General features: G+C 42.2%; 1 protein-coding gene across 1 annotated transcript in view; it reads left to right on the top strand.

The window, feature by feature from the left end:
- Positions 1 to 11365: 11365 nt before the first annotated feature.
- NECAB1 (N-terminal EF-hand calcium binding protein 1) overlaps positions 11366 to 22602 on the top strand; it is a 203396-nt gene continuing 192159 nt past the window's right edge. Inside the window, exons 1-2 of the mRNA XM_045063139.1 lie at positions 11366 to 11796; positions 19003 to 19027. Of these exons, the coding sequence (XP_044919074.1) occupies positions 11698 to 11796; positions 19003 to 19027 (124 nt within the window). The 5' untranslated portion in view covers positions 11366 to 11697. The remainder of the gene's footprint in view (positions 11797 to 19002; positions 19028 to 22602) is intronic.

Raw genomic sequence — 22602 nt, 5'->3', positions numbered from 1 at the left:
AGCAGTCAGTCTGTTTTTACACATTTCCCTAATTAGAGGTTAATCTGAACTTTTAAAGGTAATGTTGCAACTTTTCTTCCATGAAGGAGCAGCCAAGAGGGGGAAAGGCTAAGCAGGGTGAAAGTGGGCAGACTCTCCATAATTTCAAGTTCATGAAAAAGTCATTTCTAGAACATGCTTGCCAGGATAGGATGTGGGCACATTCACATTATCTCTTAACACCTCTTTAAGTTTGGGGTAGTCCATAGTATTGCACATGTAATGATAATCCTACGGTGCACTGTTTCTAACTTACTCAGACGTTATCCGTGAAAGCTTCCTCTGCACTAAGTGCTGAGGGCACAGTGATGAACAGAATATTCAGAGTCTGCCCACACAAAGAACTCACCATCAAATTTATGTCCATCCTCATAACCTCCCCAAAATCTAACAGAGTGGCTATTAAGCTTCAGACAGATAAGTAACTTGCTTACAACTCCAGAGCTAGATCTGGCTCCCCTAATTTCACCCTCCTGCATTCTGGGTCCTCAGGAATCAGTGACACATCCCCAGGAACTCATTGTGAGATCCCCAAATATCCACATTTATATGAAGAGCCTTAGAAAGAAATGAAGACTGTTTCTAGGGTCTGGATAAAACTCCTGGGGCATCAACACAGTATTGTCAGGTCCCCTCTCCCACCTCTCGAAAAGCCTGGATGTTTTTAAATGTAGATGCTTATTAAAATTATAATAGCTACAACCATATGGTCAACTACTCTTTGACAAAGCAGGAAAGAACATCCAATGGAAAACAGTCTTTTCAACAAATTGTCTTGGGGAAACTGGACAACAACATGCAGAAGAATGAAACTGGACCCCTTTCTTACACCATACTCAAAAATAAATTCAAAGTAGATGAAAGGCGTAAATGTGAGACACGGGACCATCAAAATCCTAGAGGAGAACACAGACAACAACTTTATTGACCTTGGTTGTAGCAACATCTTACTCAGCATGTTGTGGGAGGCAAGGGAAACAAAAGCAAAAATGAACTATTGGGACTTCATCAAGATGAGAATCTTCTACATAGGAAAGGCAGCAATCAACAAAACTAAAAGGCAGCCTACAGAATAGGAGAAGTTAGTACTCAAAATCTATAAAGAACTTACCAAACTCAACATCCAAAAAACAAATAACCCAGCTAAGAGATGGGCAGAAGACATGAATAGACAATTTCCCAAAGAAGACATCCAGATAGCTAACAGACACATGAAAAGATGCTCAACATCACTCATCATCAGGGAAATAAAAATCAAAACCACAATGAGACACCACCTTGTATGTGTCAGAATGGCTAAGATAAACCCAAGAAACAACATGTGTTGGCAAGGATGTGGAGGAAGGGGAATCCTCTTGCACTGTTGGTGGGAATGCAAACTAATGCAGTCACCCTGGAGAACAGTCTGGAGGGTCCTCAAAAAGTTAAAAATAGAACTACCCTATGACCCAGCAATTGCATGCTTGGTATTTACCCAAAGGATACAAAAATACAGATTTGAAGCAATACTTGTACCCTGATGTTCACAGTACCATTATCAACAATAGCCAAACTATGTAGACAGCTCAAATGTCCACTGACTGATGAATGGATAAAGATGTGGTATAGATACCTACAATGGAATATTACTCAGCCATCAAAAAGCAAAATCTTGACATTTGCAGTGACGTGGGTGGAGCTAAAGTGTATTATGCTAAGTGAAGTCAGTCAGTCAGATAAAGACAAATACCATAAGATCTTACTCATATGTGTAATTTAAGGAAGAAAATGGACGAACACAAGGGAATGAGGGAGAAAAAGGGAGTTAAACCATAAAAGACTCTTAACTATAGAGAACAAACTGAGGGTTAAAGGGGGGAGGCAGATATGGGATGAGCTAGATGAGTGATGGGTATTAAAGAGGACATTTATCGTGATGAGCACTGGGTGTTGTATATATGGGAAGAATCATTGAATTCTACTCGAGACACCAATATTGCACTGCATGTTAACTAAAATTTAAATATAAATACATAAATAAATCTTTAATAGTAATTTCCTATATTTTCTCTTTGTGAAATGGTAGCTAAGTTCAACACCTAATGGTGTGAAGAGTGGGGGGAATCTCTGTTATGTTTCCCTTCTCTGCCGCTTAATGACCCAGCACAGCTTCAGCAAGCTCAGCAGTCCATGCTTGTAACTTCTTCTCCAGATCTTGAAGTCCCTCTGCTTTGTCTCTGTATCTTCTTATCATTAATTCATATAATTGGATATCATGACAAGGAAGCAGGTAACATCCTTCATTCTTTTACTCTAATTCCTATGTTGAGTAGAAGATTTATTTAATCTTTCTTTCTTATTTATTCTTCCACATTTACTGTGCCCGCTATGTGTCTAGCAATTACCAGGTACAAGATACAGATGAAAAATGCAGTTTTTACTTTCTAGCCTCTCAGAATTTATGCAGAAAGGTAAGCAAAAAGAATACTAAAGATATATTTTTTTAAAATGTGTTAAGGGGGCATGTAGAGAGTGCTATTGAAACAAGAAGGAGGGAAACCCCCAGTTCTGGGGATTGCTGGGGGGAAGAGGGATGAGAGAGAAAAAGATGCCTGAGCTGAATCTTAAAACCCAACTAAATGGTGTGCAGGCCAATTAAGGAAAGTGTTTATTCTAGGCAGAGAATGCCAAGGGCAAAAGCCCAGGAGCATGGGAGAACTATGCATATCCAAGGATCTGCAAGTAATGATAAATAACCACCTCCTAGTGCCATTATTTTTGTGCAAGGTACCATGCTAAGGGTTTTACATGCATTATTTAACTGAATCTTCACCTAAACTGTGCTCAGTAGGTAGCATTCTTATTTCTATTTATGAGTTGAGAAAAAGATAGGCTTGGTCAAGTGCCTTAGTATTATTATCCAATGGTAATAAGAAGGTAGGCTGGCATTTGAGCCCAGGTCTTTTCGATAAGAATGCTCAACGTTACTCATCATCAGGGAAATAAAAATCAAAACCACAATGAGACACCACCTTGTCTGCTTAACCACTCCATTTCACTCCAGTAAATCTGCGTGCTTAGAATGTAGAGGCTGGGAAGGAGGCAGGGGGAGAATGGTAAGAGGTGACCGAGGCAAAAGTGATGTTATCTTGAAGGCTCCAGTGAACCTCTGAAGGATCTTAAGCAGGTGTATGCCATTCTGAAGATGTGCATTTTAGAAGTCTGGCTCTGTAAAAGGTAGAAAGCATGTAGGACAGGCTGGAGGCAGGGAAACCTGGTGGCTGGGGCACTGCTCCAGGTGAGAGATGACAGTTACCTGGTCTCAGGTGATGGCAGTGAGGATGGAGGGAGAGGATGGATTCCAAGATAATCTTTGCAACTGATTGGATAGGGGGGAGGATAAGATGGAGGCAGTGTTGGAAGGAGTCTGAAGTTACTCCCAGGTTTCTGGTTTGGATAAATTGATGAAGGATGACGTTCTTCAACAAGATATGGAAGCTAGGATAATGATGAGAAAATGGTGAATTCATTTTTAGACATGTTCAATTCAAAATGCCCAAGAAACATTAATAAGGGAGATATGCATCAGGCAGACTGAAATAAGAATCTGCAGGAGGGGACAGCTCTGCTGGTTACAAAGTCATCAGTCTGAAGACCAGTGGAAACAATGGGACTGGGTAATATCAGGGAGTAGAGGAGAGAAGGAGAGTGAGGATGGGAACAAGCAAGAAAGGAAAAGGTGAATCAGGGACACTGTTTAGAAAACATTAACATTTAGGACGCCTGGGTGGCTCAGTTGGTTAAGTAACTGTCTTCCTTCAGGTCTTGATCCTGGAGTCCCGGGATGGAGTCCTACATCAGGCTCCCTGCTCAGTGGGGAGTCCGCTTCTCCCTCTGACCCTCTCCCTTCTCTTGCTCTCTCTCTCTCATTCTTTCTCTCTCTCTCAAATAAATAAACAAAATCTTAAAAAAAATAGAACTACTTAAAAAAAATTAACATTTGGAAGAATTAAAAGATCCATGAACAGGACTAAGCAGATGAGTTAGAACAGGATCAGAGGGCGCCTGCATGGCTCAGTGGGTTAGGCCTCTGCTTTCTGCTCAGGTCATGATCCCAGGGTTCTGAGATCAAGCCCCGCACAGGGCTCTCTGCTCAGTGCGGAGCCTGCTTCTCCCTCTCTCTCTGCCTGCCTCTCTGCCTACTTGTGATCTCTGTCAAATAAATAAATAAAATTCTTAAAAAAAATATTTATAAAAGAACAGGATCAGAAACCCGGATAAGAATTTCAAGGAGGGAGGAGTCAGTGGTGTCTGAGGCTATAGATAACAATCTAATAAATAACAGTCACCATCACTGGTTACCAGAACCCTGTTGAAAAGAAAAAAACAAAACCTCAGGCCCCAAACGGTGTCAGTAAAGCAAGATTGAAAACCTGATGTAACTGCAGGGAACCCCCCAGAGAATGTGACCTTTAACAGTCAACATGGAATTTCCTGATCAATACTAGGAAATTTCTGATAGATGCCTTCTATTCCCCTTAGGATAGCAAACTTGCCTAAACAATTTATTCTTTGCTGATAAATTCCTTTCCTCTTCTTTTTTTAATGCCTTCTCTCTGCCTTTAAAACCCTTTCTCTTGTTTAGCTCGGTGGAGCACCCGTCTATTTGCTAGATGGGACCCAATTCATGAATTGTTAAATAAAGCCAATCAGATCTTCAGATATACTCAGTTGAATTTTGTTTTTAAACACCCTTTTGGGACGCCTGGGTGGCTCAGTGGGTTAAGCCTCTGCCATTGGCTCAGGTCATGATCCCAGGGTCTTGGGATTGAGTCCCGCATCAGTCTCTCTGCTCAATGGAGAGCCTGCTTCCCCCTCTCTCTCTGCCTGCCTCTCTACTTGTGATTTCTCTCTCTGTGTAGCAAATAAATAAAATCTTAAAAACAAAACAAAACAAAAAAACAAAAGACACCCTTTGGGAGTGCTTGTGTGGCTAAGGCAAGAGCCTTCAGCTTGGGGGTCATGGTGTTGGAGTCCTGGGATTGAGCTCTTGCGTCAGCCTTCCTGCTCAGTGGAGAGTCTTCTTCTCCTGCTGACTCTCCCTCCTCTTGTGCTCTCTCTCAAATAAATAGATGAAATCTTAAAACAAACAAACAAACACCCTTATGGGCCAGACACCCTACCATGCATTTTATGTGAAATGTCTCTGGTCCTTCTAGTACGGGTGCAAAGTAATGGTGCTGGTGGGGATAAAAATAATTATCTTTGTTGAACAGTCTCTCTGTGCCTAGTGTTTAGTAAGCTCTTTGCACGCAATAACTCAACCTTGGCTTTTCAAAATTTCTTTTCAGTGTTCCAGAATTCATTGTTTGTTTATACACTGCACCCAGTGCTCCATGCAATATGTGCCCTCCATAATACCCACCACCAGGCTCACCAATCCCCCCACCCCCTCAGGGCACGCTGTCTATAGGAATGCATAGAGGTGGTGAATGATACTGGGTATTTGAGGTTTGTTTGATATTACAAGATGCTAGAGCTGTATGTCAAGTAAACTGCCAGACAGCAACTTTATTTTACTTACACAGTGGTATTCTAGAAAAAAAAAATTATCCCCAGGGTAAAATGGCTCAAAGGAAAATAGCCATTGTTTGTTAACCATTTTGGCCCATGGCACTTACTATTTCTGAGCCCTAAGTTGATATACAGTTACGTAAATGGCCATGCAGAATAGATACTAATGGGGAATTGTGCCCTCCTCTGTCCTCTGTCTGCACTCATTGAAAACCTCTGGTGTTAACTCTTGTCTCACTGCATTAAAATTATCTATTAAAATAGTGTCTCTGTAAGTTGCATATGTTTTGCAAGGGCAAGGGCCAGTCTTTCCCAACATTTTCCCAGCTGTGCCTGTCAGTTGCTTAGCATGAAGCAGACACTAAACAAATGTCTGAATAGAACTAGTTTTTTTCTAACCATTTTTTCCCAAGGACTTAACAAATGGCTCTCTTTAACAGAGTAATTTTAGACTTAGTTTATCAGAGTTCAAGTATCAAAAACTAACTCTTACTAGCTTTTCAGAGTTTTCTGGTAAACTTTTCCATATGGAAAATAGGATGGAGCTTACTCAAACAATTAAAAATAGAACGATCAGGGGCACCTGGGTGGCTCAGTGGGTTAAGCCTCTGCCTTCAGCTCAGGTCATGATCCCAGGGTCCTGGGATCGAGCCCCACGTAGAGCTCTCTGCTCTGCAGGGAGCCTGCTTCCTCCTCTCTCTCTGCCTGCCTCTCTGCCTACTTGTGATCTCTCTCCCTCTGTCAAATAAATAAATAAAATCTTTTTAAAAAATAAATAAATAAAAAATAAAATAAAAATAGAACGATCAAAAGATCCAGTCATCCTGTTTCTGGGTATATATCCAAAAGAAATGAAAATGGGATCTTGAAGAGGTATCTGCCCTCCTATGTTCATTGCAGCATTAGTCACAGTAGTCAAGATGTGGAAACCACTGAAAGTATCCACTGGTGGATGAACGGATAAAGAAGATGTGATAGAGTCACCATGAGAAAGAAGGAAATCCTGTCCTTTGTGACAACATGGCTGGGCCTTGAGGGCATTATGCCAAACAGAATAAACCAGGCAGAGAAACGCAATCCTGCTCAGTATCGCTTATACTGGAGTCTTAGAAAGAAAAATGTTGAACTCACAAGAACAGTAGAAGAGTGGGCACCAAAGGCTGCATGGGTGTGTGGGCAAGCGAGAGGCTGGTGTACAAACTTTCAGCTACAAGATGAATACATGGAGATCTAATGTAAAACAAAGTGACTATAGTTGATAACACTGTATTATATAATTGAAATTTTCTAAAAGGCTAGAACTTAAATGTCCACATATACATACTAACTGACCAATATAAAACAGAAACAAAACAAAACAAAACAAACTTTGAAGGATGCTTAGTCTATCAGGAAGTAAATAGGAAAGGTAGAGATCAAGCTTAGAGGACAAGGCTACTAAAACCACAGCCAGAGTTTCCTTATCATACGGTAAAGTTGTCTTCAGTGGCTCGGATGACATTGTGGCCCTTCAACAATACGTAGCTTTTGTCCACCGCCATTAATAAACTTCCCTTCCTGTCCCTTGATCAGATTTAAAGTCCCAAGCAAAGCATCCTGTCAACTGAGCCTACGTCTGTCTCTGCTCTCTGACAGATCTGTGATCCGTGCCTTTTCCCAGGACCATCTTCCCTACTTCGAAGAGCAGCCTGCCCCCCGTCGGGATCCCCACAATGGGAACATGTCCCTAAATAAGGAAGATTTGGATCTTAGGCTGCCAAAGCAATGAAAATGTCCACTAAACTGACTGGAAGGGTTCTGAATCATTGCTCCAGAGAATAACCTTCTGTAGAATTTTTAAAATATAACTAAGATCGATTCTTGGCTGTCTGAAGTGGTTTAGATAACAGTTCCTCTGTGAACCAGAGATGGATTGAAATATAATATGTTCCCGCACAGCTATCATCTCCTGAAATGCTAGAAATACCTTTGTGTCAATGTCTTATCATAAGAAGCCCGAGAGCTGGAATCTAGAATTACAATTCTTTTTTTTCCCCCAGGATCTTGCTACAAAGAATTTGGTAAGGAGATGCATTTCCTCCCCCAAGTCGGCTGTCTCTATTTGTAACTGATACTACATACAGCAGGGTAGCATCTGTGTTTCAGAAAAATGATGTGTGAAAACAGTTTTCAAAAATGCACGTTTTCTACATTAAAAAAAAAAAAACTAAAAATATGTTTGGTTACCACTTTGTAGAGCCTATTGAATTTGGCTGTGAATGGGAATCTAATTGCCATCCGTTTCCATTGGAGCCTTCTATGAACATGACATTTCCATTAAAAAGAGAAGTCAGCTATAGCTTTATGGTTTATGCTGAAATCATAAAAAAAAATTAAGGACTAGTTGGTTGTTTAATAATTTATATTTCTTCTTTATGGCCCATTAGAGGAAATAAGCAACACGACAGGTACAGAAAATACCATTTGTGTTGGCGAAGGTAGGAGGAACATTCAAACTGAAGTGTTACAAATAGTTTCCTGGTTTTGAATGATGACTACTGATTATTCTCCCATTTTTCATCTATAACTGGAGACCTTCTTTGTCACTTGTTCTTGTTACGGAGGGACAGTCACCACAGCATTACCACTTGCAGGGCTGAATTTAAGGGCTGAGGGATCCACAGTCTGGGTTAGAGGGGCCAGATTTAAACCTCACTTGAGCGTGCCTGGGTGGCTCAGTGGGTTAAGCCTCTGCCTTCGGCTCAGGTCATGATCTCAGGGTCCTGGGATTGAGCCCCGCATCGGGCTCTCTGCTCAGCGGGGAGCCTGCTTCTCCCCTCTCTCTGCCTGCCTCTCTTTCTACTTGGGATCTCTGTCTGTCAAATAAATAAAATAAAATGTTAAAAAAAATAAACCTCACTTGGTGCAGAAGTATCTGTTCATTGCTCTATGCATGGCAGGAACAAAGAATATCATATTTTCCTTAACTTGCAAGCTGGATGTCTGTGCGTGGCATCCCTTCTCCTTCTCTTTCTAGCTTTCCCTGTTCAGTAATTTGAAGACCAGTACCCATTTGTTGAGTTGGACAGTCTGTTTTTAATGATTTTGTTTTTTCCTTTGACGAGCCCTTGGCCAAGGGAAGGCACTATTCCAGCAATGCACATAATAAGATTTATGGTTAATAAGGTAAAAGCAGACAACGATGCCAGATTACTATTTCTCAAGCACTGCTCCAGTTAACATATGTGCTGATGAATTTAATGTTCTAATTAAGTCCAGAGTTCTACCACTGGACTTCAAGAGTCTTCACTTAATGGCCTCTGCCGATCTTCTGATGTTTCATTCTACTATTTCCCTAAATGAACAGTATAGACCAGCTCAGTGGTTTTCAATCCAGGCTGCACATCAAAATCACATAGGGAGATTTTTTTTTTTTAAATGCTGATGCCCAGAGCCCCACTGCATGCTAGTTGAATATGAATCTGGGGTGACACACAGGCATCAATTTGTTTTTTCTAGGTTTTTGGAGTTTTTAAAAGCTCCTTATTCTGGTCATCTATTGTTGCAAAACAAAACACTCAAGACTTATTTGTATAAAACAGAGAGCATTTCTGAATGCTCCCCAATTCTGTGGATCACAAATTCAAGAGGAACACAGCACTGATGGTGTGTTTCTGCTCTATGATGTTGGGGTCTTGGCTCAAAAAACCACAATGGCTAGGGATGTCTCAAATAGCTAGGTGCTGGAATCATCTAGAGGTTTCTTTATTCACTTTTTTATGGCTTAGACTGGGATGCCTCAGAGGCTAAGCTCAGCTGGTGTTGTTAACCAGCCTGTCTACATGTTCTTCCCCATATAGCCTCCTCGAAGCACAGGGTGGCTCAACATAGTCAAATTGCCCTAGGAAGCCCAGGAGCAAATATTCCCTTGAAAAAGGCAGAATTGTGGGGCCTTTTACATACCTAGCCTCATGAGGCACATAGCATCAATTCTGTTGCATTTTATTCATCAAACAGTCAAGATCCTTCAGGGGAGGGGACCCACTTCTCTATAGGAAGGAAGCATGTCAATGAATTTGTGGCCACATTTTTTAAAAAGATTGTATTTTTTTTTTTATTTGACAGACAGAGATCACAAGTAGGCAGAGAGGCAGGCAGGGAGAGAGGAAGGAGCAGGCCCCCCTGCTAAGAAGAGAGCCGATGTGGGGCTCCATCCCAGGACCCTGAGATCAGGACCTGAGCCAAAGGCAGAGGCTTTCACCCCCTGAGCCACCCAGGCGCCCCTTGTGGCCACATTTTAAAGTTGCCATACATCCTTGATAAGTCCATTCAGAGCCAGAGTTGAGAACAACTGGACTGGTGTCCTGCAAACACTGACCTGCAGAGCAGGACTGGGATGCACATGAAAGGAACGAGGCAGCTAGGGTGCAAAATTGAAGAAGGTACTCTCAGAATCATGCAAATGCAGGGGACTATCTCATTACGTTTGGTGTTCCAGGCGCTTTCCTGGCCTCATCCTGGGCATGGTCCTGATACAGAGCACCTGCATAGGAATCATGAGTGGGAGCAGGATTTAGATTCCTGAGTCTCCTACTTTGATATTCTGATTCAAAAAGCCTGGAGTAGAGACTGAGATTCTGTATCTTCTTAAAGAATCCCAGTGGACTGATTACAGATTCCATGTGTTTTCCTGGTACCAGGCCTTTGTTCAGGCTGTTCCCTCTACCTTGAATGTCTTCTTCTATTTCTATCACCTATGGAGTATCTACCAATGTTTACGATCCATTTCAAATACTACCCCTTTTATCAAGCAAAGGAACCAACAGTTAAAATACAAAACCATACCTACTAAGAAACCCATAGCCCTTTTTATATGACTTAAGACACATTTTGTCCCATATTGTTTGTGGACGTATCTTCTAGAAAGAACATATGCTGTTTCTTAGGAGGCCACAAAATGGAGATCTGGATCCACCCCATCAATTCTCATAGGTAGGGTCCTGTTAAGACAAGATGCGATTGTCTTTGACTCATCTTGCTCCCAGATTGTTCAACTTGGTAACCCACACAGCAACTGGCCTACGCCTTCCCCATTTTAGATGTCCAATAAAGAGTGCATATTATCCTCTTCTGATGAAAGGAGAGATTCCCATTTTTGCAGGGTTTATAGAAGCCTCCAAATATTGAATAATTACCCTAGTTTAAATGCTTAAGCATAGACAGGGATTGCATTCTTTACTGTGACTTCTATTTTGGAAAATTTCTGCTTGAACTTTACCTGATAATCATTTCCATATACTAAAGGTTTGTTTGTTTTCCTCACTCTATGCAGAGTCCATAGCACTCACTACTTTTGTAGGTGGTTAGTCCACATTTAAGCCTCGGAAGACTTTCAGGTAAGCACCATCTTTGTGACCATTATACTGAAAGAAAACTGGGGCTTAAAGATTTAACAACCTCCTAGGTCAGAAGATAACAGAGGAACTGAGGCAGGTTTGAAACCCAGGCCTCCAAGATTCCAAAACTTAATGATTTAATGCCTAAGCCAATCCAGACCCCTACTAATTGTGGTGGCTATTAGACCCACCCACTTTGTGGAGGGTGGGGCAGACGGGTCCGCTTGGACGAAAAGCAAAGTTGGCAAAATCAGTTCGAATCTCTCTTAACTCCAATGGTTTCCTCCTTGGGGTTAGGGTCGGGGGCGCCTTGACTTCGCGCTTTGGCTCTCAGGACACACGCCCTCGCGTCGGCACCCGTCTGGGTCTGCCACCTCCCGGCTGGGGGCGTGAGGGTTGGGCGGGGGCTCCGGGGTCGTCTCGGGCGGCGGCCAATGGCAATGCGGAGGTCAAACTCCGCTCCCCGCGAGGGGCGCAGCGGTTGCTAAGTGCAGGGAGGAGACGGATCCCGCGCCAGCAGCCCGGGGAAGGGGGAGGCGCGAGCGTGAGCGCGTGGGAGCGCGGAGGCCCGAGCCCGGAGAGGGAGCGAGCGGAGAGAGACGCCGGGGAGGCGCGCGGCAGCGAACGCCCGCCCGGGAGCCTGAGCCCCGCAGCACTGCGGCCGCGCCCTTGCCCGAGACCGTGCGGCCGCCCAGTCCCGCTCCGCCCGCCGCCGCCAGGGCTCCGAAGGATGGAGGACTCCCGGGAGACGTCGCCGTCCTCCAACAACTCCTCGGAAGAGCTCAGCTCTGCCCTGCAGCTGTCCAAGGGCATGTCGATCTTCCTCGACGTAAGTCCAGGGCACAGGAGTTGGGTCGTTGGTCCCCCTGCATCCTTCCTCTTCCCCGGGGGGGAGGGCGGTGGGTCCAGGCGCTGCTCAGCAGCTGGTCAGCTGTTTTGTCCCCAGAACGCCTGCGAGAGCTACCACCTACCTTGCTCCCCCAACCCCCTGTAAATGCACCGAGCAAATGCGGGAGGAATGACTCGCATTCAACTTGTAGAAAGGGTTGCACCGCACCTGCAGCTCGGGGCTTAACAACCCTGAATGAACCGCAGAAGTTAAATTTTCCAACGACGTGAGTTTCATTGGGGACTGGATGTGTAACTACAACAGTCTCCATTCAGCTGAAGAGAGCATTTTAAAGGGGACTAATAGCAGGAGGGAACATTAATTCAATTCCTTTCTGATGTGCCTAGTTTGCAGTCCCCGTCTCCCTGAAGCTCAAAGGCGATGGGGGAAACAGAGATTGTGATGCTACGCCACCCTCCCCAACCCCACAGAGAACAATTACTTTGCAAACACACTTGTTTTCCTGTTTTACACTCCTTCATGATGATACTTTTTTCATTGCCACCTCCTGTTTCCCCCTTTTTCTCTCCTGTTACTCTCCTTCCGTATACCTCTCCAAGTTTCAATCACCATTCATCAGTTCTACCTTTTGACTGTTCTTCCTTTGGGCCTCTCCTCCACCCCTCCTTTCGGGATTGAGTCCCTTTTTTATTTTCTGAGATGGTGATGGTTTCTCCTCATTCTTGGTTTTCTTTTTTCCATTCTTCTGCCCTCACGCTGGGGTTTTTACTTTCACAGCAGTTTTGTTTCTTATTTATTTCTCAATTTTGCTTTACTGTCCCTTTCTGCAGTTTCTGGTCATTTATTTATTTATTTCACCTTGTTGCCCAGCTCTTTTCTCTGCTGTTAGGACTCACAGGTTTTCCTGTCCCTCAGCTCCTGCTCCCTCTGCCCCTCCGTTGTCACATTTATGCTGTCCCCTGGAGGTAGTTGCTGGCTCAGTGGGGACAATTCTGGCCCCTCATTTAAGCACGAGAGAAAATTGGCAAAAGACATTGAGGAGTGCTTGTGTGTTCTTTCCTCTACCCTTCCCTGAGATCATTTCTTATGAAAATCCAGCTATATATAAAATTAAAGTACATTTATTTGTGGAGAGATGAAAATGTGAGGAAATCAGTTTAGCAGCATCATAATGGTGAAGCAGATGTCATGAAGATAAGGGGGGTGGGGTGAGGAGCCCTCCCAAGTTTATTTTGAATGGATTAGCTAGGATTTTTTAATTGGGAGAGAAAACCGTATTAATAGTTATGTCTGGTCTAAGGCAAATGTTGTAGGTAAGGCTCAGCTGTGTCTCCTGGCAGCTTTCTCCCCTCATTACCATGCAGTTCTAGTTGGAGATCCAGGCTTTCCTGGCAGACTATCTTCCCACTGAAACAATCTGATTCCCATTCCTTTCTCAATAGGATTAAGGACCTTATTCTTCCTGTTCTGGTCTAGCAGGTGATGTTTGGGTACTAATGGCTGATAACCTACCTTTTCAATCCTGACATTCAGGGCCAAAAAGCCCTTGAGGAAACCTTGCTGGGAGAAGGGGACACACAGCTCCCCTGAGAAAGGACTCCTCAGGGTCCCAGAAACGCATGTCTGTTATAAGGTCAATGGCTAAGCTCCCAGAAAGTTGATTCAGAGAAGGCAAGAGAGCCCTCCATTCATTCCGGCCTGATCTTCACTCGTCCCCCAAGGATATCAAGTGCTCCTCTGTGACTTTCTTAAAGCAGTGAACAAATCCTGGTGATACTGTGGAGATGGAAGGATTGAACTGTATAAATGAAGGTCATCCTCTTTGACATACACACTAATCTTGGCCCAACTGTTCAAGCTGCTATTCAAAAAGGAAAAAAAGAAAAACAAGGAAATTAAAATCTTATTTATTATTGTATCTACGCGATTGCTTTCAAGCTCTTGAAATAAATAGCATCAGGTCCCCATCCTGAAGGAACACGTACTCTATGAATAGGATACCTTTACCCTCTTCTATTTCTAGAATTTAAAAATAAAAATATAAAACTGATTTCACAGGAGAGGTGTTGACCTGCTTGTTTGCCAGTAAAATGTTAGTGTCTATAAAAGAAAAAAAACTGCCACTGGATTTTATGTTGAATAGGAAAGATTTTGTTTACACTTTTCTTGATATTTTGTGAAAAATCTACCATTCTGGTGAAATATATGACATGAAAAAGGATTTACTTGGGGATTTTTGAATTATTCATTTCTGGATCATACTGCTTTTAGCAAAAATAAAATGTGAAATATAAATACATAATTTATTTGATTTGTTTTAATATATTCTAGTAGCACTGCTAAAAAAAAGATTGCTTTTTGAATTCCATTCAGATTATAATAAGAAAATAGATATCCCCTATTCCAAAGAGGAAAAGGAATGAAACCCATTAGGGGTTTCTGCGTCACACAGACTAATTTCCAAATTTGAGGAAAACTTTGATTTCCAGTGTTTGTATTCCAATGCTGCTGTAATAATCAGTCCTCTGAGAAATGATCTGAACTGCTTTTGAGGATACTGTTGATGACATGACTAGGCATGTCCAGCTGGTAAGAAAGAAGCCATAGATAAAAAATCAGGGAGAGACTTACCGTAACTATTGGCTTTTACTTCATTTTCCTTATGTCCAAATAAGCAACAGTGATGACTATGGTACTTAATTCTAGAGGTTGCTGTATTAAGTGAGAGTTCATAGGATAAGAAAACTGAGAAGAAAAGGGAAATGTGCTATATAAGTTTGAACTATTATTGCTACATTAGTGTTCCCTCTTGAATGCCTAGGTAGCAGTAGCCAAATCCACAAATTAATACAGACACTGTCCCATTATGAATCTGGTGTATATTATTTTCTGTCTAAAAAATGACAGAATGATATCTCCGTTGTTCATCAATACTCTTGAATGCCTCCTGGGGGACTTAGAACACCCAGTGTCAGTAGCAAAGCAAGGGCATGCACTGTAGCCCACCTGCCGCCGGCAGGAGAGGGATTGCGCTGGGTTTCCTTTGCAGGAATGTGGAAAGTCCAGGACCAAGACGGCTTTTTTCCGTCTTAATACCTGCACCTTCTCCTTTCCCAGGTTAGTTCATTTCAGATAACAGAGAATAAACTTCAGAATCCTAGTCTGTAGAACATGTGGCCCCTCTTCTGAATCTTTACATTCATCAACGCTGCTCCTATGCGACGGGAGAAAAACCAAGCACGAAAAATGTGAAGTTGGTTACAACTTCACCACTTGATGCCACTGTCTTCTCTCAAGCAATTTTGGTTTTTAGCTGGAAGGGCAGTGGCCCTTCCTCATTTGACTACAGGCAGAAGTGGGGCCTGGGAGGTTCTGAAGGCAAGAGATGATTTTACTGTTTGTCTTCTCTTCCTTCCCCCAACCAAGCATGCACGCCCATGAACCCTGAACAAAAGGCACAGTGCCCGGATGGTCAGGGACTTGGTGAAGACAAGAGAAAGCTTTGCTTGGCAAAGATACTGAATTCTGAAGCTCTGTACATAGGCATGTATACTCATCTGTAGAAGTCACCAGATGGACGGGCTCTGTCAGGGCAGAAACCATTTTCCAGGGGCACTTGGGTGGCTCAGTTGGTTCAGCAACTACCGTTAGCTCAGGTCATGATCCTGGAGTCCCGGGATCGAGTCCTGCATCGGGTCCCTGCTCAGTGGGGAGGACCCTGGACCCTGGGATCATGACCTGAGCCCAAGGCAGAGGCTTTAACCCACTGAGCCACCCAGGCGCCTGAGAAACTTGTTTTTAATGTTAAAATACATGTAGAACTGCTCACACAAGGCCTATTCTAGGCAAGATTAAGAAGATAAAAATGTATGTGCATACCTTTTCTCCATTCCTCATTCAGTGCCCACTCTCCTGCATCCTTTTCATGGCAACTAGCAGAGTGGTAGCAACACTGCCTCCTGGAGGTCAAGGTCTGCTCTCTATGGTTTGCCTAGCAGGTCTTCCCTTCTGGAAGCCACTGGCATTCTGGATGAGTGCCAACTACCCCGCCCTCTATCCCAATTTCTCAGGAGGCTGACTGGCACATCTCATTACTTAATTTTAACCTGGTACAGAGTAGGGAGCACTTAGCAAATATTAGTTCAGTAAATAGTGACTGTCCGTTTTTTAGGCCTCCCGAGATAACATTTGCCTTTTAACACCTCCCTTCAATAACTTCAGATGAGAAATGAGGAATTCCAATGAAGACCATCGAAGAATTGCTTTTGGGGTAAAGGATGCCATTTGATAAATCTTAAATTGTTGCAAAAACTCAGCAAAACCTGTGCATTTGAGTTTTAATGGTGACCATAATATTTATGTCTATTTACGATCTATCCTGTGGTGCTAACTGGTAAGATGACTATGAAGGCGTAATGTAATGAGCTCAGTTTTCATCTGCAGTACATTTTTTATTAGTCTGTGGGCTCAGAGGCAAAATTTGCAGCAGAGACAGTCCTGTTATATTTAACTACAAAGAACTGTCTTAATAAAGAAAGTTACTGTCTTAATTTCATTGCTAGGAGTCTGAATACTATTTAAGGCAGTTGGAAGTCAGGGGTCCGAGTCTCTGGTATATGGTTATTCCTCTTCTTGTTACTCATAAGGACCCAAAAGACCTTGAAATAGAATCTTAGGGCATATTAACGGTAAGAATTAGGCTGTGTTTTTGTCTCCCTCTCAGCTGAGGCTTCATAGTTTCAAAGGAGAGGGGGAAACTGGGAATGGTAGATGAATTTCCAAAACCCCCACTGGATATTACCTCTGTGGACTAAGAAAGAATTTGTGTCTCATTCTGCTCTAAGCATAGAAGCTCTTATGACTAAAAGTAGTTTTCTTACAGTAATTAAATAAATTTAGTTGATAAAGGGGCACCAACTTATGCACATAAGTCAGGATGATACATATCTTTTGTTGGAAATTTCTCATTGGTGAGATTTTTATTAATCATATTTGTATCTTATAATAATGATTAGATTTAGCCATACTTAATCTTTATAAAGTCAACAGAAGGAAAGAGAATAATGTTTGTTTAGTAGAAAGTCATAAAACTTTGGAAGTAAAAACTATTGCTCATGTTTCAAGCTGCCCACCAAGAAGTGATGACCTAAATTTAAGAGTAGCTCTGGTTACTTAACATAACTGTATGTTGCTCAGAAAAATGATGCTCAAATACCCCTTTCATGTGATTCAAGGTTATCTTTCCAATATGATAAAGGGACATTTTCTTTGGTACTATATATAACATAGCTGTGTGTTGTATTTTCCAGATTTTTTTTTCTGTCCATCTATAGTGTCAGCTGGGGCTAATTTAATTGTTGTTAACAGAAAGAAAAATAACCCAGACTATCTTAAGATTTAAAACAATAATTTATTGACTCCTTAATAAAAAATGGAGATCCTCTTGTCAGGATGGCTTGATCTGAAGCTCAGAGAGTGTCACCGGGATCCATTTCCTTCAGTCTCCTGATGGACACTGGTTTCTTGAGGGCTGGCTCTGTTCAGGTTGTATGTTGTATTGGTTTCCTATGGCTGCTGTAAGTGTCCTCTGCAGGGTGTGCCTTCCACAACCGGATGTGATCTGTCAGTTCAGGAGGCTAGATGGGTGCCATCAAGGTGTAGGTAGGGCCTCACTCCCTTGAAAGGCTGCTGGGGAGAATCTGCTTGATGCCTGTCTCCTAGCTTCTCATAGTGGCCAGTCCTTTATGTTCCTTGGCTTGTAGCAGCATCACACTGATATCTGGCTCCATTATCATATGGTCTTCTCTTTCTTTTCTTCTCTGAATCTCACTTTCCTTATCAAGTCACCAGTCGTTGGATGTAGGGCCCACCCCAATCTGGTAAGATCCTATCTTTATTTGATTACATCAGCAAAGACTATTTTTCAGCAAGGTCACTTTCACTGTTACTAGGGGTTAGGACTTCCACGTTTGTTTTGAGGCAATGCGGTTCAACTCATAATGGATATAATAATAGAAGGGAGGACAGCAGCTTCTTACCCATATCTTCTCAGGTTCAGAGTCAGCCCCATGAAAATATGTCTGTCTTGATAACTAAAGGAAAGCCATGGCCTTCCTGTGCTTCTGCCTGAGTAGTCACTGTGGCCAGAGCGATATGATACTGTGTTTGCCAGATCCGAGTGCTCTGTCCAGTCCTTGAGCTCGTGGGCAAAGAGGAGAGAAAAGACTCATTGCCCAGAAAAACATTTTGAACTCATTATCCAAGATAGCTGATGGCCTAGGTCTTAGTCACCAGATATTACAATTAATGCAGAGAAGTAAAGTAAGATTTAATGTAGGTGCATGAGCTCTATCCATAATTTCTTATTTTTTGTTCCTATTTATTCCCAGTTTATTGGGCTATGACTGACTTACATTGAATTGCACACACTTAAAGTGAAAAGTTGATCAGTTTTACATATATATATGCCTGTGAGACCATTACCATAATCAAGATAATAAATCTATCTACCACTCTAGAAAGTTTTCTTGTGTCCTTTTATAATGCCTCCCTGCTCATCTGTATGCAACCCCTTAATCTTTCTGTCACTGTAGATTTGTTTGCATTTTCTAGAATTTCATATAAATGGAATCTGTAGCAGGTACTTTTTTTGTATCTAGATTTTTACCTGACATCATTACTTAGCATTCTATCCAAGTTATTGTGTGTATCAAGAGCTCATTCCTCTTTATTGCTCAGTAGTATTCACTGTATGGGTGTGCCACAGGTTTTTTGTCCATTCACTTGTTCAAAGACATTTGCGTTGTTTTCAGTTTCTCACTATTATCAGGAAACATCTCAATTTGGAAACCTTTATTTAAAATTGGAATTTCCATGGGACGCCTAGGTGGCTCAGTCCTTTGAGCATTTTCCTTCAGCTCAGGTCATGACCCCAGGGTCCTGGGATCAAGTCTCGCATAGGCTTTGCTCAGCCGAGAGCCTTCTTCTCCCTGTGCCTGCTGCTTCCTCAGCCTGTGTGTACTCTATCTCTCTGTCTCTAGCTCTCCCTCTCTCTCTTTCTCTCTGATAGATAGATAAATAAATATTGGAATTTCTTTTATTTACTTATGGGCAAATTATGTGTGAGTATAATGTTCACTGCAAATGCAAAAAATGGTAATAAAGGTTTTCTCTTTTCTCTTTCAGATACTGAGGAGAGCAGATAAAAACGGTAAGACCAAACATCTGCAGTTTCTATTTATTGATCTCTTACCTTTTACATCACCTTCTAAAGAATACTGTGGAAGAGAGAGGACAACCCCAGAAATTGATACATAAAATATCAGCCGCTGGTACTAATAAGGGTTTTAGGCATGTTTATGGCTCCAGATATTCATGAGAAGTTGAAAGAGGTACTTAGGTTTGACAGGAAGATGGAATTTATGCCTTTTAAGTGAGCAGCTGTCATAGCTCCAGCTTTTCCCTTTTATGCTTTAATTTTAAAGTAATAACAGCTTCTATTATTGAGTGTCTACTGTGTGCCAGGCACTGGGCCAAGTGCTTTGGGTTATTTCTTAGAGTTAATAAGATAGAGATCCGAGGCTGGAACCCTGGGTCTGTGTGGCACCAAAGTCTGGGCTGTTCACGCTGAACTTCACAGTGGCCTTGGGGGCTGCTGTTGCACTTAAAGGTAGCTACCTGGAAGCCTGTGTTGTCACACTTACCTTCACTCCATGGCTCTCAGCCATTGGTCTCACATTTGAAGTGTATTATCGCAGGACCGATAATCTATAGAGACAGAGAAGTAAGAGAAACTAGGAGAAAAAAATTATTCTGTCAGAGGCACTACAATTTCAAAGATGCCTGCACAAAGTCCAATTATAAGCTGTCATAAGCAATATCTTTTGACTCTTACCCAGTACAAATTGTGTTCCATAGATACTGAGTCAGAGAGTATATTTTGCTGCTATAGTACAAGTACATCATAGAGCAATAGTCTTGACAGGACTTTCTCGACAAATTTAGGAGACAAAGAATTCTTTCCTTTTCTTGAAATCAGATTGCTTATCTGTGGGGAAGGATTACAGGCAGAGTCCAGACCTGACACTCTTAACATTTTTTGTGGTCTAGTGAGCCCTTAAGCAGCCAGATCAAGAAAATCTTGATTGGCACTATATAGCTTTTCCCACAACAGAAAATATATTACTCCAAGGAGCAAAAAACACTGGCCCAAATGCTGGTAATATTTAACTGTGCCTGTCCTTCAGAATGTTTTCTCAAACCATGTTGCAGGAGTTAATATATTATCAATTAAAGAGGTTTTTCTTTTTTTCACCGAAATCACTTGACCAATTTTTAAGACAGAAGTAATGATGCTATCATTTTGTCTCCTTGTCCTACTTGTTGACCTTGTGCCTGACATCCAAACTCAGTGATGCCCAAAACATGACTGAATAGTCCATTTGGCTCCATGCTACCTGCCTCGGATTTCAGCAGCCGTTTCTAGTTCAGGGATGCCTTTTCTCTCTCTACCTGAGCTCCTAGTTTCCTCAGGCTATGCCTTCCTTTCCTGGAACCCCAAAGTGTGATTGAGGGTCGTTATTATCTTTGTATATTATCTTACTCTTCTCTCCATCAAAACTTGCTTATTTTGGTGACCTACTATCATAATCCATAGTCCTAATAAAAAGCACCTGAAAAACCAAATTCATGATTTACTGCAGTTTATGATAACCTCAGATGTTATGAAGAATGGTCCCTTGGACTGGGAGCCCTGTGTGGGCCTATTCCATCCCTAGGTTTTTTAACCTGCCTCCTTCCTGCATCTGATACCTCTTGTCTCCTCATTCCGTGTCCTAATGCCTATTCCTAATGTGCCGTCAAAGCCACCTGCCTTTCTGCCCTCATCTTCACGGCACATCCTCTTCTGCATCTCTCTGAAGCACTAGGGATTCTCAGAGCGTCACTCCATCTGTCACAGCTCTGTGGTGTCCTTGCTTGGACCGCCACCTGCTCTACCTTTCCACTGTTAGCCAGCTTGAGAACTCCTGTGTACTGCTTGTATCCTGCTCAAAATATACCATGTCTGAAAAGTCTTCCCCAGCTCCCCTTGTAGGGCCCCGCCCTCTGTCTGGGTTCTCTGCACTCGGAATGGTACTGATTATTCCCTTTTGTGAGGACCACGGTGGTTTACTGGCAATTCTACTTCCTCAAGCCAAGGGCAAGGAACTTATCATACTTGGCAAGGAACTTGTCATAGGAATGGATACTATGCCCAGCCAGTATAGAGCTCAATGGATGCTCCCTTAATGAATTAACAATGGTTAAGGACATTTTCCTCCATGATCCATCTCCCTTCCATCCATCTAGTCTTTCCCCTGCCTTTCATCCTGCTTTACTCTTCTCCCTCATTCTCAGTGTAAAGTGGGGGGAGGGCAGAGATAGGCAGCTCTGGGTTTAAATCCCAGCTTTGCACCTAGTAGCTCTGTGACTTTGGGTAAGTAACAAACTCTTCTCCCTCAACTCTCTCATCTACAGAATAGAGATCATAGCATCTATGTATGTCATGGGGTTATTATGAATAATCAATGACATAACAGATGTAAAGTCCTCAGGGAAGTGCATGGTACATAGTAGCAACTTATACCTGCTTGTTGTGGTGTTGTGATGCCTTGGCTATTGGAAACACTTGGTGACATTCCAGTCATTTCTGTTTCAGTGTTTAGTGGGAAAAAGACTATTTACCATACATGCAGAATTGAAAAAAGGAAAAAGTATAGTGGATAATCTAATGTAAATGAGAAGATAACAGCATTAAAAAAAATCTTTCTGAACCATGTGTTCACTCCATTCTATATTTGCAAAAAAACAGCTGTTACATTTACGTGTCTCTGGATAACAGACCCTTGCATGACAGAATCCCTTATGGATGGCATAATTGGTGATGGAGTAACAGCGGGAATAAGGGGTCATAAGCAGTATGGTATTTAGCTTACCAGAGTGTAGATTTAGCCTCTGGGATCTGACATGAGAGGAGCTGCGGGAGACATGCATGGGGAAAAAAATGCATGATAGCAATCAGCTACAATAATAGGTCTTAGATTCATTTGGTTTTGGTTGTTTTTCTAAAATCATAGGCTAGGATTCTAGACACAAAGACCTCAGAACAGGATAGATTAGAAGAGATGTGAGTGCTTTGATCTAAAGAGCCCAGAAGTAAGCCTAAAATTGCAAAATTCCTGAGAAAGCTTATATACATGCAGGTAGAATGAAAATGGAAATGATACATGGGTATTTGTAAAATTTGCAAAAAAAATTGATTTTACAACAAGGTGAAATGAAAAGGCTCATAGTAATTAATAACACCATGGATTGCTTTTGCCAGTGTGGCCTTGCTAAGATCTGCTGTCATTCTTTTTTTTTTTTTTAAGATTTTATTTATTTATTAGAGAGAGAGAAGGCATGAGAGAGAGCAGGGGCAGAAGGAGAGGGAGAAGCAGACTCCTCGCTGAGCAGGATCCTGATGAAATGAAGGGTTGGATCCCAGGATCCCGAGATCATGACCTGAACTGAAGGCAGACACTTAACCAACTAAGCCACTCAGGCGCCCCACTCTGCTGTCATTCTTGACCAGCAAATAGATAGGCTGTATGGGTGGCTCTTTTAATCCCAATTAAGACTGATCTCTGTAAGAACTGATCATAGTTTTTCTCAGTGGCTTTTTAATCTATTCCAGAAGCCTGTACATTATAAATCTATGAGGACAGAGAATGTGCTCATTTCACATAACACCAGGCCCACCATGGT

This window comes from Mustela putorius, unplaced genomic scaffold (assembly GCF_011764305.1).
Source record: "Mustela putorius furo isolate JIRA1106 unplaced genomic scaffold, ASM1176430v1.1 tig00003846_pilon_pilon_pilon, whole genome shotgun sequence".
Classification (NCBI taxonomy): Eukaryota; Metazoa; Chordata; class Mammalia; order Carnivora; family Mustelidae; genus Mustela; species Mustela putorius.
This window is presented reverse-complemented; position numbering and strand designations above follow the sequence as displayed.